General features: G+C 41.7%; 1 protein-coding gene across 3 annotated transcripts in view; it reads right to left on the bottom strand.

The window, feature by feature from the left end:
- The window catches only part of necab2 (N-terminal EF-hand calcium binding protein 2), a 360,801-nt gene extending 343,525 nt beyond the window's left edge, over positions 1 to 17,276 (bottom strand). For 2 of the 3 annotated variants that reach the window (XM_061969871.2, XM_061969869.2), the window contains exon 1: positions 16,929 to 17,276. In XM_061969871.2, coding sequence (XP_061825855.1) covers positions 16,929 to 17,255 — 327 coding nt within the window. In that variant the 5' untranslated portion in view covers positions 17,256 to 17,276. Of the gene's footprint in view, positions 1 to 5,532; positions 5,943 to 16,928 lie in introns of those variants that run through there. The other variant, XM_061969872.2, reaches the window with a different exon arrangement.
- Positions 17,277 to 19,610: the final 2,334 nt, after the last annotated feature.

Genomic DNA, 19,610 nt, shown 5'->3' on the forward strand with positions numbered 1-19,610 from the left:
CCAAAAGGCCTACAAGGGGCAGTGCTTAAGGCAGTGCACTGGGCAGGCAGGTCTGGACACTTTGGGGTTGCCAAAACACTTAGGAGGTGGAGACAATCGCTGATGCCCTGGTGTGGGGCATAATAAGTTGGTTTGGTGTCATTGCGTCCCTTCATAGTGACAAAGGCACAAACTTTGAGTGCCGGGTGTTCGCGACCGTGCGCAAGCGCTTAGTCATTCACAAGACCTGCACTACCCCACTGTACCCTCACAGCGATGGGTTGGTGGAGCGGTTCTACCAGAACCTGGGGGACCAGCTTGCCATTGTTACCTCCTGCCACCAGCGTGACTGGGACAAACATTGACGCTGGTGCTGTTCACGAATGCACGGAATGCACGCTGGCCGTCCTCATGCTTGGGAGAGAGATGCACACCCCGGCGGAGCTGGGCTTTGGCCGCCCACCTGATGCCCCGGCCGTCGCCTCCAGGGCCAGAGTACAGCAGGAAACTGCAGCACCTTCTGGACTCAGCCCGGGAGCATTTGCAGTAAGCTAGCATGAAACAAAAGCGCTACTGTGACATGAAGTCTCGGGTAAGGGACTTCGCACCAGATGAGTTAGTCTGGGTCTACAAATCGATCCGAAAGAAGCAAATGGACAGGACCCTATAGGATACTAGAGAAGCATGGGGGTGTTGTGTACCGTGTCTATTTTCCCCCCTGGGGAAGGAAGGTGGCCCTCCACAGGGACAGACTGGCCCCCTACCGGGGGGTTCCCCCTTCTCTCGCCTCGGATCAGGTGACCTCTCCCTTGCCCGCCCAGCCCCATTCCAGTTCCTCGCTTACATCCCAGGGGGAACCAATTTCCCTACCACCCTTGTCCCCTGGCCCCTCCAGCCCTCTTCCGGGGATTGTTGTCCCACCCCTGTTGACTGGAAGGGAGTGGCCGTGTCGGCGGAGAAGGCCTACGGGCCGCTTGCAAGACTTTTTGGTGTCCTTGACTGAAAAAAATTTGTTGCACTAATCTACATTCTGCTGTGATGTTGACAGGTTGGCCCTCGAGGGCGAGGACTGACCTGTAAGGGGGCAGGGGGTGGTCGCGGCTGGCTATGGGGTTCTCACCAATGGCTTTAGCTGGGTGGCAGGGCTTTCTGGGAGTGACAAGTAATTTAATTAATTACTGTTCCCATCGTTTCTGAGAATGTGAAGTGGCTCGTTACTACTGTTTGGTTGGATGAAGTGCAAGGTGTCAGCACACATCAGCTGACTGGAAAGAGCAAGAGTGGGGATGAGGATGCCGTTGTAAATGCACTGATGATGAGTGGCTGGTTGGGCAGATCTTGCCCTGCTCAAGCTGTCTCACTGCGCGCTCTGAATGACATGCAACAAGACCGCGATATATGCGACAAGCCGGAACCAGGGAAATTCAAAGGTAGCGTTCTCAAACTGGAAGTGCCGGCACTACTTTTTGCTCATTGAAATTAGAGGCAAGAATGTTTATGTAACAATCACGCTATGTCCAGGAAAAGAGTGTTTATCCACGACTGCCTCAAGCAACTTGTATGGCACCTCACGTCATCACATGCCAACATGACACTTGCTGCTGCTGTTAACCCAATATCAAGTCCAAATGCAGCCACTTTAAAAAAAAATCAGATTCACAACATTTTGGAATTTGGATTCATCATGATTAATCACAGGTGATTTGTCACTTGCATTGTTAAAATTGGCTTAAGAAAAGACCTCAATACTTGTACACAAATGCAATTGTATTTTCAGAATGTCATCTTGGAAGCTTTTTAAACAATTTACTTGAATGCATATCAATTATTTGCACCAAACATGCTAATAAAAGTTTTATCTTAAGTTCTTTCAGGCTGTATTTTGGCATACAGGTGCAGAGAATTGCACTACTTCAAGACCAAATGTTCCTTTGTGTTTTATTACCTAAGTTTAAATTTTTGCTACTTTACAGATAGTTAATTTACTCGCAAATGCGCCTAAAAATACGCTGCGATTATTATTATTTTTTTAAACTGAAAAGGGATTTGAACCTTTTTATTGCATTTTGATCCCAAAATAAATCCATCCAAATTTCATAAAACGAGAGTAAAATTTTCGCCCATCTGTACAGCATGTTTGAAATAAATTTAAACCATAACTATACGATTGATCACTCGCGCTGAGAGCTGTGTATATCCTTCCCACCCCACCTGCGCCTAGCTCACACACTCGATCCAACACGAATGAAACTAGATCTTAGTTGAAGGAACTGGTCAGTAAAAGACAACTTTTTTTTTACCACCACTGGACACAAACTGCACTGCCCACTCGTAACTACGTGGGTCAGAAAGAATATTTAGCAAAAAATTAATGATCGAAGTGTAGGGATGATACTCGAAACCGGTTTTCCCGGTTGTTCGATAAGAAAAGAACCGAGTCCTCGGACTCGAATCCCTTTTTGAGAACCGGTACCCGTTATCGAAACCACTATAGTAAAGAAAAAGAGTTGGTTCTTTATTCGAATCCCTCGGAACGAATCCCGTCCTGACCAGAAATGCCCCGTGAGACTTCACAAGAAATGACGTCACGTAGCTCAGTCATTAGGCGCAGATAGGGAAAGCAGGAAAAAAATGGACCGGAAAAAGCGCTCCAAGGTGTAATAAAGTTCAAAACAAAAGGTATAATCCAATTAATAACTTTACTGAGAGATTTGAGCAGGGTACAAACACATGACGAACACTTTTACGACCAACCGGAAACATAGCAACCAGGCTAGCAACGCACCTCCTTTACGGCAGCTGTCGCAACGTTCTTAAAGCAACCGCAGCACATACATATATATACACAACATATATCTCCCTTTTTTAACTTTTGTTTTTCTTTCCTTGTAAACAAAACAAAATCACACTGTATATGTGTTGTCTGTCTAATTATAAATAATGCAGACGAGGCGTGTTGGCTGAGTTCTTGACGTTTACTTTCACAGCGTGCTCATAACCTCATTCTTTGCTGGCGACATGCAACAACACTTTTCGGGGTTACCGCACATGCTTGTCACTCCCGTTGCATGCTGGGTAGTGTAGTTGTTATATTCCCTAGCTCAGGGGTCGGCAACCCGCGGCTCCGGAGCCGCATGCGGCTCTTTGATCACTCTGATGCGGCTCAGCAGCTTACTTGCCGAACCCCCCGATTTTTCCGTGAGACTTCCGGAATTCAGTGACTCTTGCAGAGAACTCCCGGGATTAATATTCACCGATTTTCACCCTTACATCTATAATAAGGGCGTGCCATGATGGTACAACATTTGATGCCCTCTACAATCTGTATTAATAGTGTGCCAGCCCAACTTGTTATACAGTATGCATCTTCTACTTGCACACGTACGCGACAGCAACGCATACTTGGTCAACAGCCACACAGGTTACACTGACGGTGACCATATAAAACAACTTTAACACTCTTACTAATAATGCGCCACACTGTGAACCCACACCAAACAAGAATGACAAACACATTTCGGGAGAACATCTGCACCGTAACACAACATAAACACAACAGGACAAATACCCAGAATCCCATGCAGCCCTGACTCTTCCGGGCTACATTATACACCCCTTCTACCACCAAACCCCGCCCCCACCCTAACCCTGCTCCCTCACACATCAACAACCCCCCCCCCCCCTCTGTGCGTCAGTTGAGGTGGGCGGGGTTTGGTAGCGGGGGTGTATAATGTATCCCGGAAGAGTTAGGGCTGCATGGGATTCTGGGTATGTGTTCTGTTGTGTTTATGTTGTGTTACGGTGCAAATGTTTTTCCGAAATGTGTTTGTCATTCTTGTTTGGTGTGGGTTCACAGTGTGGCGCATTATTAGTAAGAGTGTTAAAGTTGTTTTTATACCGCCACCGTCAGTGTAACCCGTGTGGTTGTTGACCAAGTATGCCTTGCTGTCACTTACGTGAGCAAGCGGAAGCCCACACAACGTGTAGCTGATCAGGCATGCTGGTTGTAGTGGGTGCTATATACCGTACCATCTCGGCACGCATGACGCTGACAATCGCCATTAATATAAAACCCGCGTGCCGCACCAGCATTCAAATTCCATATTAAGGTGTGGGCAGCGTGTCTGAGACCCCTGGTTTATACATAGCACAGAGCAAAAAAAAAACTTTGCATGCAGTGTTATTTAATTTTAAATTTCAAAAAATGTTTGCGGCTCCCATTGTTTTCTATAATTTGTGAAACTGATCAAAGTGGCTCTTTGATTGGTAAAGTTTGCCGACCCCTGCCCTAGCTCATAACATCACATCTTTCCCCCTATAAAGAAATAATGTTAACTCAATAAAGTGTATCTTTTTTTAGCTTTAACTTTTCATTTTTTAGCATTGTAACCACATTTGCAAACAACTTTTCTCTTCATAGAATTTTCTTTCAATAAAGAAATAAAGTGCAAAAATGTCAAAGCATCATAACAAACAGTTATGTCAAATAGCAGCAGAAGTGCACTTTTTGGAGAGCTGTATTATTTTCAGTTTTGTGCCCTAGGGACTGATTTTATTTAACACTATATTATTATTTATACACCTATAGTGATCACAGAGACAGGTTGTTTTTGTGTTACTGTATATATTTGTTTTTCTGAAAAATCCCACTTAATATACTTTGGGTAACAACAGTTTTTATTTATTTTATTTTATTTTTTTAAGGGGGTAACAGTCGATATGTATTTACTTATTAGATTTTATTTACTTCTTATATAATAAAAGGGAGCTTTTGTTAAACCAAATATTGTGTGTTTTTTTCCATATACAACAACCTATCGATAAGAGAATCGACAAGGAATCGGTTCGATAAGAGGATTCGATAATAGGCTGGAACTCGATAATTTCTTATCAAACATCATCCCTATCGAAGTGACAAAATTGCCATTCAAATACTGCGTTTGGTGACAAGAATATACAGCTATGGATTCAATCTATTTATTAAGTAGAAGGAACTCAAACCAGCGAACGATTCGTTACTAGGCAACAGGCACCGCCTTTTAAAAGGCACACGCACACACTCAAACTTATCTTAACTGCGTTGTGCCAGATATTTGAAGTTTTTTTTTTTATTAGCAGATTAATTAATTTCCCTAATAACTAATTACATTTATTAAAGAGTAATTTCGTTATCAATTCAATTTCATTTTTGGTAAAGTAACAAGTAAATATAGTTAATGACTTTTTGAAAGTAATATTAAAAAAAACAGCCTGTCACACAGTATCATGAAGCAGTTGGCAGGTTGGTGTTTTTGTCTAAAAATCTTTGTGTTTATGTCTAATTAATGATGTTTTCCTATAAAAACACCATTATTAATGGTGTAATATTTTCATGTTGATGCTGACGTTTAAACATGTCCTCTTAAACCAGAGCACTTTATTTCACATTTTGTTTTTTGGGGATGGAGCGTGAGGTAACAAAGGGGAATTTAATAATAAAACGAACAAAAGCGAGAGCAATGGAGAAGTGTTCCGACTAAACAGGCCATGACGAAACAAAACAAAATGCAAAACAGGAAATGTGGAGCCGACGGCGTCCAAACAGTACGAGTGTACTTGCGTTAAGCGTCCAAAAGGATGGTCTATGGTCACTAGAGAATCTAGAAAAGTAAGCATCAACAAACAAACAATGTCCCGACAAAGAATGGTGGCTCACATTCAACTGATTGCAAACCGAAAACAGGTGAGGGCAAATGCTCTGTGTCAAAGACGTGTGAAGCGGTCACGAAAAAAACACCAACACAACAGGAAAAGTCACCAAAATAAAAGCACAGGACAGGAACTAACACAAAACACCGGAATACACCAACAAAATGATTGGAGATGACATTTTTTTTTGTTATTTATTTTCAAGGCTTTTTCTTTTTTATTATCTCAAAATACCTCTTAAATTGGGATCCTATTATGCAAAACCCACATTTCTTACATGTTGGTACCTGTTTTTGTGTATTTGGGATCCCCATCAGTCCCCAACAATTTTAAAACAAGGCATGGTGGAGATATTTAGTTATGTCAACGAATATTTCTAGGTATGGCTTAGTTTATGGGCCAATCTATATCGGTAGATGAGTTTTAGGTCCATATCGCCCAGCCCTACACTCGTCTTAGCGACAGGCACAGTTTAGGGATGTTCTGTGTTTAATTGAGCGTTACAGTAGGCCTTATGATGGCATTGTGTTTATATGTCTGAGTGCACATGTTCAGTTCAGTTCAGTTCAGTTTCAGTTTATTTGGAACATGCATACGATACAATGTAATGCATCACACATTTCCAGTTGTTTCATTACAGCACGTCCGAAAAGGAGTAGGAAGAAGCAGACATGTGTACCTTGTTTGAGTGTTAATAATGAAATGATGATATTTAAGATATTTCATATTGCTACAAAAGATGTTCTGTACTACAAAAACAATTATGCGCTACTATTTTTTTTTCATTTCGTAGCACCGGTGCTACTAGTGAAAAATATACGAGTACAGAACTGTATGATATGGCACAATGCAATCTATTCAAGTTACATAAATGTAAAATGTTTTAAAATAGTGTGTATAGCAGGGGTCCATCCATCCATTTTCTACCGCTTGTCCCTTTTGAGGTCGCGGGGGGTGCTGGAGCCTATCTCAGCTGCATTCGGGTGGAAGGCGGGGTACACCCTGGACAAGTCGCCACCTCATCACAGGTATAGCAGTGATGTCAAACTAATTTTAGATCGGGGGCCACATGGAGAAAAATGTAATCCCGAGTGGGCCGGACTGGTAAAATCACGGCACGATAACTTAAAAATAAAGACAATTTCAGATTGTTTACTTTCTTTAAAAATATAACAAGCACATTCTGAAAATGTACAAATCATAATGTTGTTGTTTTTTTTTTACACCTATCGTTTTTCCTTGAATTGCCGCCGGGTATATAGTATGCGCATGCCTCGATTTACTGCCGGGTCAAACTCGTTTCGCAAAATAATTAGCGCATGCCTAGAATTACCGCCAGGTCAGAATTACCGCCGGGTCAAACTCGTTTCGCAAAATAATTAGCATATGCCTAGAATTACCGCCGGGTCAAACTCGTTTCGCAAAATAATTAGCGCATCCCTAGAACTACTGTCGGGTCAGAACTACCGCCGGGTCAAACTTGTTTCGCAAAATAATTAGCGCATGCCTAGAACTACCGCTGGGTCAGAATTACCGCCGGGTCAAACTCATTTCGCAAAATAATTAGCGCATGCCTAGAACTACCGCCGGGTCAGATTTACCGCCAGGTCAAACTCGTTTCGCAAAATAATTAGCATATGCCTAGAACTACCGTCGGGTCAGAATTACCGCCGGGTCAAACTTGTTCCGCAAAATAATTAGCGCATACCTAGAACTACCGCCGGGTCAGAATTACCGCCGGGTCAAACTCGTTTCGCAAAATAATTAGCATATGCCTAGAATTTCCGCCGGGTCAAACTCGTTTCGCAAAATAATTAGCGCATGCCTAGAACTACCGTCGGGTCAGAATTACCGCCGGGTCAAACTTGTTTCGCAAAATAATTAGCGCATGCCTAGAACTACCGCTGGGTCAGAATTACCGCCGGGTCAAACTCGTTTCGCAAAATAATTAGCATATGCCTAGAATTACCGCCGGGTCAAACTCATTTCGCAAAATAATTAGCGCATGCCTAGAACTACCGCCGGGTCAGATTTACCGCCGGGTCAAACTCGTTTCGCAAAATAATTAGCATATGCCTAGAACTACCGCCGGGTCAGATTTACCGCCGGGTCAAACTCGTTTCGCAAAATAATTAGCATATGCCTAGAACTACCGCCGGGTCAGATTTACCGCCGGGTCAAACTCGTTTCGCAAAATAATTAGCATATGCCTACAACTACCGTCGGGTCAGAATTACCGCCGGGTCAAACTTGTTTCGCAAAATAATTAGCGCATGCCTAGAACTACCGTCGGGTCAGAATTACCGCCGGGTCAAACTTGTTTCGCAAAATAATTAGCGCATGCCTAGAACTACCGCCGGGTCAGAATTACCGCCGGGTCAAACTCGTTTCGCAAAATAATTAGCGCATGCCTAGTACTACCGTCGGGTCAGAATTACCGTCGGGTCAAACTTGTTTCGCAAAATAATTAGCGCATGCCTAGAACTACCGCCGGGTCAGATTTACCGCCGGGTCAAACTCGTTTCGCAAAATAATTAGCATATGCCTAGAATTACCACCGGGTCAAACTCATTTCGCAAAATAATTAGCGCATGCCTAGAACTATCGCCGGGTCAGAATTACCGCCGGGTCAAACTCGTTTCGCAAAATAATTAGCATATGCCTAGAATTACCGCCGGGGTCAAACTCATTTCGCAAAATAATTAGCGCATGCCTAGAACTACTGCCGGGTCAGATTTACCGCCGGGTCAAACTCGTTTCGCAAAATAATTAGCATATGCCTAGAACTACCGTCGGGTCAGAATTACCGCCGGGTCAAACTTGTTCCGCAAAATAATTAGCGCATGCCTGGAACTACCGCCGGGTCAGAATTACCGCCGGGTCAAACTCGTTTCGCAAAATAATTAGCATATGCCTAGAATTTCCGCCGGGTCAAACTCGTTTCGCAAAATAATTAGCGCATGCCTAGAATTACCGCCGGGTCAAACTCGTTTCGCAAAATAATTAGCATATGCCTAGAATTACCGCCGGGGTCAAACTCATTTCGCAAAATAATTAGCGCATGCCTAGAACTACTGCCGGGTCAGATTTACCGCCGGGTCAAACTCGTTTCGCAAAATAATTAGCATATGCCTAGAACTACCGTCGGGTCAGAATTACCGCCGGGTCAAACTTGTTCCGCAAAATAATTAGCGCATGCCTGGAACTACCGCCGGGTCAGAATTACCGCCGGGTCAAACTCGTTTCGCAAAATAATTAGCATATGCCTAGAATTTCCGCCGGGTCAAACTCGTTTCGCAAAATAATTAGCGCATGCCTAGAATTACCGCCGGGTCAAACTCGTTTCGCAAAATAATTAGCGTATGACTAGAATTACCGCCGGATAAGTCACGTACCTACTACGTTTTATATAATTGCAATTCTTATTATTAATATTGTGTTAGTTTGTAGTGGTGGAGAGCTGACTTTTTGTTGTTGGAGTTGCGTCTTTCAAAGCGCTTTATTTTGAAAATATGTTTTATTAATATAGCTGCGTGTGTCAAATATGAGTCATTTTGATGCAGTTGTACGAGTAACATTTCAGAAACAAATCATGAGCTAAGAAAACCTGCTAACAGGCGGTAATAATGTTATTTTAATTGCCTTTTCAGACCCAAACAAAAAGAACTCCCGGGATGATTCATTGTGCTTTAAATTTTATTGCGGCATTAAGCGATGTCATGATGGTATCCTTACATCACACTCAAATTTATAAGCGCATGCCTAAATTTACCGCATGCCTTTGGTAAGCGGAGTGAGAAGAGGTTTTAAATTAATTACCGCCCCGGCGCTAATTCAAGGAAATACGGTACATGTTGCGGTTAATAGTATTCTACCTTTATTTGTCCTTATTTATACTTTCTGAATAAATGATGTGATAATGTTCATCAGTCAACTCATTGGTGTTCATTTTCAATCTATCAAGATAAAAAAATATCAAAATCAAATTACAGGATGTTATTTATGTAGTTTGCTCATTTTCCTAAACTGATGTACTAACGTCATGGGGTTTATTTATTTTTTTCCGTATGTAGCGTCATCTACAAAGATACAAAGAATTGCTATTGCGATATCTAGTGGACACATTTAGAACAGCAGTTTCTTTCATTCAAAAATGTTGGCTCATTTTTATACTTGGCAAACTCATCCTGCGGGCCGAATAAAACCTATTCGCGGGCCTGATCCGGAATGAAAGATAAGATCGGTTTTAAGGGTAGAAAATAAAAACACTGGTTAAGAGACTTAAAAGAACACAGGAAAGGTGGTGGAGAACAGCAAGCGGGATCGAGACTTTAATGAGGAGAATAGAGCCTGGAGGCACACACACACACACACACACACACACACACACTCACTCAAACCCCCTTAGACTGGGATTCTCACCAATAACACTGTGGTCAATAATATCGGAAAAAGGCAGAAAATGATTACCTTTTCAAAGTTCAGGCATATTCACATTTAAGACTCAGGAAGTTTAGTGCTAAATACAGGAGTTCCTCACAAAGGTTGTCAGCCAATCAGTGTGACGAATGCAGATGAAGCTGGGACAAGTACCACACAGCTGTCATCTTATAATGTGGGGGTCCTGGATGATTAAATAGAAGCAGACATCTTTGTGATTCAAAACAAGCTCCAATGATAAAAAGGGTGTTCAACGTGTGGGACGGGGGCCATTTTCAGCCCACAGCTTATTTTTTAGAATTATTTTATTATTAGATATTACCCTAATTTGTCAATTCCAAGCTTCCACCATCTTAGTCACGGTTGTTGTGTCCTTGGGCAAGACCCCTCACCCTTGCTCCTGATAGGTTGTGTTTAGCGCCTTGCATGGCAATTTCCGCTACTTGTCCAGGGTGTACCCCGCTTTCCGCCCGAATGCAGCTAAAATAGGCTCCAGCACCCCTCGCGACCCCGAAAGGGACAAACGGTAGAAAATGGATGGATGGATGGCAACTTCCGTCATCAGAATGGGTCATCATGAATGGGTGAATGTGATGTACAATGTAAATAAAGCCCTTTAGGTATCATTCCTGGTATACTAATTAGTATACCAGGACATTCACCAGTTATTCATTTTCTGATATGTTAGCTGTGCATGGAGCAGCATTTCGTTGAAGTTGTAGCCTAACAGATTAAATATGTATATTTACTATTTATATACATTTATATATTATATATTTACTTTATAGAGTGAATTGACCCTTTTCTGTTTCTGCCTATTGACAATATTGTTAGTTTAAAAATACAAGGCAATGCATATGTAAGCCTATATTGCTGTAGTAGGGCCTAGTGATTTTTTTAGTTTCCTATTTTATCCTACAGCAAGAACAGAAGGGATTTTGAAAATAAGATAAACAGGTCCAAAACGGACCCGGGCCAGATGAGCCAGAGTTTTTATGAGTCCGTTGCTAGTCCGCGGCGGTAGGTTTTGATCATGGATGCGGAGCGGATCCAGCTCGGCGTCACGGCGGCTCCGCGCCACGCCTCCGTGGCGGATCTATTCCTTAGAGCAAGTGGACGCCGATACGGGTCCGTTTCGCGGGTCCGTTCCGGAAAGCGCGATACCTCTGCGGGGGATCCGCTGCGGAGTCTTTTTGCTGTGTGGGAAAGCGCTATATAAATACAGATCATTTGCAGTTTTAATGTCGCATTATTTCATGTTAGCATTTAAGCTAGCTAGCGCTAACTTACTTCTCCAGTAAATAAGCAGTGCCCATGAGTTAATGTCCATAGTTATCGATATATATCGTTTTACGATTATTTGAATTGACAATTGTAAGTTTAGTATTATACCAGTCATCGTTACATCTCGATTCCATCCAAAGTGCAATGTATACAGTATCTGGTCTAAAAAGAACAACATTACAAAAATGATCATTTTGCTAAGACTTCCGTATTTTTAAGTCGCACCGGAGTATAAGTCGCACCTGCCGAAAATGCATAATAAAGAAGGAAAAAAACATATATAAATCGCACTGGAGCCCGGCCAAACTATGAAAAAAACTGCGACTTATAGTCCGAAAAATACGGTAAGACCATTCCAGTTACCTGTAATGTTTTTTCATAACTCACTGTTCTCTGAGTAATTTAACTTGATCAAACATTTTCTAACAGGAAACATTACAAAATTATAAAGTATGTACTATGATTTGTGTGGATTCATATCGATATCTGCCAATACTTAAGACTCCAATATTGGTATGTATCAGAAGTGAAAAAGTTGCTTTAGATCACCCCTATAGTTTTAACATATTTAATGTACAAAGTGCATCAAAATGGCCTCTGCATCCCTCAATATTAATGCATGAATTAGTGGTGCTGCGATTGATTGATATATCGATCTGTGCTCCGCAAGTTTGCCTTCCGCAAGACAGGTATCGATCCAAGATCGTTTTACTGCTTGCATAACTAGAGACAGATTTTGACGGGCTCCGAGGGCAGGCACTACTAGCTCCAGTCCACGTCTGCCGCAAGACCACTGCTTCTCAAATATTTTCTGTTACGCAACACTAGGAAGAAGAAAATAGCTCACGCCATACCACTCTCCACCGTGACTATAAGTAATATAAATTGTCCCTAAATTTTTTATAGCTATACCTCTGCATAACATTGTAAGCTTATTAACTCTAAAGGAAACTCAGGGCAGCACGGTGGAGGAGGGGTTAGTGCGTCTGCCTCACAATACGAAGGTCGTGAATTCAACCCTGGCCTAGGGATCTTTTTGTGTGGAGTTTGCATGTTCTCCCCGTGACTGTGTGGGTTCCCTCCAGGTACTCCGGCTTCCTCCCACCTCCAAAGACATGCACCTGGGGATAGGTTGATTGGCATCACTAAATTGGCCCTAGTGTGTGAATGTGAGTGTGAATGTTGTCTGTCTATCTGTGTTGGCCCTGTGATGAGGTGGCGACATGTCCAGGGTGTACGCCACCTTCCGCCCGATTGTAGCTGAGATAGGGTCCAGCGCCCCCCGCGACCCCGAAGGGAATAAGCGGTAAAAAATGGATAGAAACAACTCACCGGTCTTCCCTCATCTCCCACCGTAGTTACAGTAAAGTAAAGTGCTACATACGCCACTAAGTTTGTGGTCAAAAGCTTGTCTGCATCTGCCAGAGTAGACACTCTTTTTTCGGTAGGTGAATGTTTAATTTTAGTCAGAGAAAAGTTGCATGTTTTCCTCCCACCAGATTTTCAGTCATTCCCATTATACAGGTAAAACTCCAAAAAATTTGAATATCGGGTAAAAGTCCATTCATGTCAGCAATTCAACTTCCATCCATCCATCCATTTTTACCGCTTATTCCTTTTTGGGGTCACGGGGGGCGCTGGAGCCTATCTCAGCTACAATCGGGCGGAAGGCGGCGTACACCCTGGACAAGTCGTCACCTCATCGCAGGGCCAACACAGATAGACAGACAACATTCACACTCACATTCACACACTAGGGCCAATTTTAGTGTTGCCAATCAACTTATCCCCAGGTGCATGTCTTTGGAGGTGGGAGGAAGCCGAAGTACCCGGAGGGAACCCACGCAGTCACGGGGAGAACATGCAAACTCCTCACAGAAAGATCCCGAGCCTGGGATTGAACCCAAGACCACTCAGGACCTTTGTATTGTGAGGCAGATGCACTAATCCCTCTTCCACCGTGCTGCCCGCAATTCAACTTCATAAGTGAAAATAAAATGTGATATCAACTCTCAAAGTGAAATATGTCATGCCTTTATTTATTATAATGTTGATGACCATGGCTTACAGTTTTTGAAACCCCACATTTTCTGACATTTTCAATTCAAAGTTTTCCTAAGCGATAAGCCATAATCATCACTATTATAACAATGGCTTGATAATTCTCACTTTGCATGTGATGAGTTAATATCACATGTTACTAAATGTTACATTCTTGTTGGATTTCTATAATATTTTGTAAAATTCTACAGAAAAATATTTATTTCTCATATATTTTAATAGTTTTTCTATGCTACGTATGTGCCTCTTAAGACCTCACTGTAGGCTTTGTGAGGTCATGTTACCTCTATCTAAGCCACATGTGTCAAACTAAAGGCCCGGGGGCCAGTTCTGGCCCGCAACATCATTTTATTTGGCCCTCGAAAGCCTGGAAATAATATGCGTCATTAAAGTACTTTAATGACGCATGCTGGACTCTAGAAAGAGGTTCCGCAGCCTCCGAAGCAGAACCTCCGAAGCAGAACCTCCAGGTTCTGTAACAGCTTCTTCCCTCAAGCCGTAAGACTCTTGAAGGCATCATAATTAAATTATCCCCTCAACTCCCCCCAAAATGGATTAACTCGCTGGAATAAAAAAGACAATATAACATACATCCATAAACGTGGACGCATGTGAAAAAGTGCAATATATTTATCTGTACAGTAATCTATTTATTTATTTATATATATTTATAAATATCTATTTATTGTATATATATATATATATATATATATATAAAGATATATATATATAATTATATATTATTTATATATATTTATTTATTTATATATGCACCTTATTACTTTTTATCCTGCACTACCATGAGCTTATGTAACGAAATTCCGTTCTTATCTGTGCTGTAAAGTTCAAATTTGAATGACAATAAAAAGGAAGTCTAAGTCTTTATATTTTCTTACTAAATGTATTAGTTTTTTTCCATTTTGACGGAAAAAAATACATGTACTCAATTCAGTTGCATATATTTTTTAAACATAAATATTATAATGTAACAAATATATGATCAAATATTCAAGCAATGTTTTTGTTAAACTAGAAATACGTATTTTTTATCTGCTTGACTTATGATTCATTAAATTGTCAAATGTTATAAATAGATTTTACAGCGACTGTGAAATTTACTGTGGTTTTACAGCATTTTACTGTACATGAAAAAACAGTACCACTGTTTTTTGACCATAAAATGCTGGAAACTGACACATTTTACGGTATTTTTTTTGTGACTGACCTCTCAGTTTTTTTTACTGTAAAGTCTACAAATTGTTTTTACATTGTACATAAAAAAAATAATTCATCAAATGCATAGGCAATTGTGTAATAATAGAAGCGGCCCTCGGAGGGCAAACATAACTGCGATATGGCCCCTTAAAACAAGTTTGACACCCCTGATCTAAACTAAAAAAAAAAATGTTTTTCCGTTTACGAATCGATAAGAGAAGCAATGAGGAATCGAATCGTTAAGCAGAATCAAAAGTGGAATTGGAACTGGAAACATCGTTTTCAATTCCCATTCTAAAAGTGATTTAGCTGCAAAAAGTCACTCCACAACCAACTCAGCTGTTTGCATGTTGCAATCACGAACACTATTAAATATATTACCATAACACTAATGGACAACACATAGCGGTAACATCTAGGGTTATACGGTATACCGGCATTAATATAGTACCGCGATACTAATGAATCATATTCGGTACTATACCGCCTCAAAAAAGTACCTCTCCCCCGCACCGCTGTCGTCGTCACGTCGTGTCATTGCTGTTTTACGAGCAAGTAAGCATGTTCGCCAGTGCACAATCACAGAGTACTTACAAGCAGACACAGTGTGTAGACAGAAAAGGGAGAACGGACGCATTTTGGCTTAAAAACTAACGATAAAGATAAAGTTATAAAACTGAAACACCCTCAGGAAGAGGTGCTTTAAGACATGGCTAGCCAAGCGGTTAAAGTCCATCCGCAGTCGGCAGTGTTTTAGCTACTTCCAAATCACTAATCCTCGCCTCCATGGCGACAAATAAAGTAAGTTTCTTACAAGTATCATCCCTGCAGGACGAAGAATAGCTAAACATGTTTCACTACACACCGTAGCTCACCCGTGTCAAAATGTAAACAAAGACCATTGGTGAATCTACACCTAACATCCACTGTAATGATACCAAGTACAGGAGCGTATCTAGTTGATACTACTATGATTACATCGATATTTTTTGGCATCACAACATCTTTTTTTTTTTTTTATTTATAGTATGGTATATAAACTCAGGAAATACATCCCTGGACACATTACGACTTTGAATATGACCAATGTATGATCCTGTAACTACTTGGTATCGGATTGATACCCAACTTTGTTGTATCATCCGAAACTAATGTAAAGTATCAAACAACAGAAGAATAAATGATTATTACATTTTAACAGAAGTGTAGATATAACATGTTAAAAGAGAAAGTAAGCAGATATTAACAGTAAATTAACAAGTAGATTAATAATTAATGTTCTATCCCTTGTCCTTAATAATTTTGACAAAATAATAGAATGGAAAATGACACAATGTTACTACATACAGTATGTCAGCAGACTGAATTTGGAGCATTTGTTTGCTTACTTACTACTAAAAGACAAGTTGTCTTGTATGTTCACTATTTTATTTAAGGACAAACTTGCAATAAGAAACATATGTTTAATGTACCTTAAGATTTTTTGTTAAAATAAAGCCAATAATGCAATTTTTTTGTGGTCCCCTTTATTTAGAAAAGTATCGAAAAGTACCGGTAATCGAAATAATTTTGGTACCGGTACCGATACCAAAATATTGGTATCAGGACAACACTAGTAACATCATTAGGCACACTTGCACAGTCTCATATAATCCGATAAAACAACTTTAAGAAGGCATTTATTCAGCCTAGTGGTTAGAGTGTCTGCCCTGAGATCGGTAGGTCGTGAGTTCAAACCCCGGCCGAGTCAAACCAAAGACTATAAAAATGGGACCCATTGCCTCCTTGCTTGGCACTCACGGGTTGGAATTGGGGGTTAAATCACCAAAAATGATTACCGGGTGCGGCCACCGCTGCTGCTCACTGCTCCCCTCACCTCCCAGGGGGTGAGGGTGATGGGTCAAATGCAGAGGATAATCTCACCACACCTTGTGTGTGTGTGTGTGACTATCATTGATACTTTAACTTAATTCGGTATTTATCTCAAAATTCTCGAACATGGACATCAGTTTATTAAAGTGTAGAATAAAGGCTCATTCAAAAGCTATTGCTATGGGACACACCTGACCTATATCCTGTTTAAGGTTGAGGGCAGCAGGAGCCTACCCCAGGTGAGACAACCACTCCACTATCAGTGATAGAGGGGAGGGAGGGGGGTTTAAATCAACGTTTAACGGACGGACACTAAAGTGTGTTAAGTTCCAGTGCGCCCAAGCGCGCTCCCTGGATGTCTTTGGTCCGGCTCGCATCTCGGTACTCACATCCAGGATGACGGAGATGCCTCTCCGCGGTTCCGGGGCGAAGAACTGCTCCTGAGCCACGGCCGCCTCCTCCTTGCTGGAGGCGTACTCCCGGCTGGAGATGTTCTTGTTGTCGCTCATTTTGGTGACGATCCAGCGGACGAGCCCGTCAATTCCACCGGGCTGGGCGCCGCTGTTTCCGGACTGCGCTGCCGTCTCGGGCTCGCTGTCCTGACTGGTGACGAGCTGGGGCTGTTCGCGGCTTTCTTGCGCTCGAAGTTTGGCTTGTTCTTTGTTCAGCAGTTTGTGGACTCCGTCCCTACAGTAGCGCGCTGCCTGCTCACACATCCTTTTGCTCGGGAGCGATCATGCTGCGCTCTATGGGGGAGACCAGCCCCCTCCCAGCCTCCTTTCCCCCAGTTACATCACAACCCCACCTCGGAACACACCCACCACCTCCCGCATTTGCATTAATGGTAATGTGGGCCAGAATGATGCATTCACTGTCAGTATAACAAATACGTCAATCGCGGTTTCCAATCAGTCCAGTCAAGTCCGTGATGCGTTCAATATTGCTTTTGTTCCGTGATTTATAAGTCAACAAAACACATAGCTGCATTAAGTGGATTTCAAATACTGCCCAAAAGTAGCATTTTTTGTCTTGTTATATGGCTTTAAAATACAGCAACAATTTACTGAAAGTACAAAAAAGTCCACCTTTGTCCTGTTAGGGTTAACAATTCTGTGATCACATAAACCAGGGGTCCCCAAACTTTTTGACTCAGGGGCCGCATTGGGTTAAAAAAAAGTTGGCGGGGGCCGGGCTGTTTCTCCCAGGGTATGTAAACTTATGAGCACAGCTGTATATATATATATATATATATATATATATATATATATATATATATATATATGGTTTGGGGTGCCATGTCATCTGCTGGTGTCGGTCCACTCTGTTTCCTGAGATCCAGGGTCAACGCAGCCGTCTACCAGCAAGTTTTAGAGCACTTCATGCTTCCTTCTGCTGACCTGCTCTATAGAGATGGAGATTTCAAGTTCCAACAGGACTTGGCGCCTGCACACAGCGCAAAATCTACCCGTGCCTGGTTTACGGACCATGGTATTTCTGTTCTAAATTGGCCCGCCAACTCCCCTGACCTTAGCCCCATAGAAAATCTGTGGGGTATTGTGAAAAGGAAGATGCAGAATGCCAGACCCAAAAACGCAGAAGAGTTGAAGGCCACTATCAGAGCAACCTGGGCTCTCATAACACCTGAGCAGTGCCAGAAACTCATCGACTCCATGCCACGCCGCATTAACGCAGTAATTGAGGCAAAAGGAGCTCCAACCAAGTATTGAGTATTGTACATGCTCATATTTTTCATTTTCATACTTTTCAGTTGGCCAACATTTCTAAAAATCCCTTTTTTGTATTAGCCTTAAGTAATATTCTAATTTTGTGACACACGGAATTTTGGATTTTCATTTGTTGCCACTTCAAATCATCAAAATTAAATGAAATAAACATTTGAATGCATCAGTCTGTGTGCAATGAATAAATATAATGTACAAGTTACACCTTTTGAATGCAATTACTGAAATAAATCAAATTTTTCAAAATATTCTAATTTACTGGCTTTTACCTGTATATATATATATATATATATATATATATATATATATATATATATATATATATATATATATATATATATATATATATATATATATATACAGCTGTGCTCATAAGTTTACATACCCTGGGAGAAACTATGATTTATTGGCCATTCTTCAGAGAATATGAATGATAACACAAAAACCTTTCTTCCACTCATGCTTAATGGTTGTGTGAAGCTATTTATTGGCAAACAACTGTGTTTACTCTTTTTAAATATATATTATATATTATATATATATATATATCTATATATACACATATATATATATATATACACGTTATATATATATATATATATATATATATATATATATATATATATATATATATATATATATATATATATATATATATATATATATATATATATATATATATATATATATATATATATATATATGTGTATATATTAGAGATGCGCGGTTTGCGGACACAACCGCGGAGTCCGCGGATTATCCGCGGATCGGGCGGTTGAAATTTAAAAAAAATAGATTTTATCCGCGGGTCGGGTCGGGCGGTTGAAATAAAAAAAAAATTAGATTTTAAATAGATTCAGGCGGGTGGCAGTTAAACCAATTCGGAAATATATATACATAGTTAAATGTTGTTACCCACATACGAAAAACAAGCAGGCACCTGCAGCATATGCCACAACACAAGAAGAAAAAAAAAAAGAGATGGACACTTTTACGGAGCGGAGAAGGGACGCCTCGCCGGGGTCCGGGACCGAGGCCCCTTTCCCCGAGAAGGCCCCACCGGGAGCCGTAGCTGAGGCGATCCGCGAGAAGGGCCCGACGCACGTCCAGGGTCACCACCGCGCCCACCGCACCGACACCCCGCCTCGTCCGCCTTCGCCGCGGCTGGCGTCACGCGCAGCAGGTAAGCAGCTTACCTGCCCGCCACCCCCGTGGCCGGGGGCTCGTAACAGGGGTCACTCCACGCGCTCCGCCCGCGCAGCTTACCTGCCCGCCACCCCTGTTGCCGGGGGCGCGTAACAGGGGTCACTCCGCGCGCAGTGCGCTCAC

Source organism: Nerophis lumbriciformis, linkage group LG10, assembly GCF_033978685.3.
Source record: "Nerophis lumbriciformis linkage group LG10, RoL_Nlum_v2.1, whole genome shotgun sequence".
In the NCBI taxonomy this organism is placed as follows: domain Eukaryota; kingdom Metazoa; phylum Chordata; class Actinopteri; order Syngnathiformes; family Syngnathidae; genus Nerophis; species Nerophis lumbriciformis.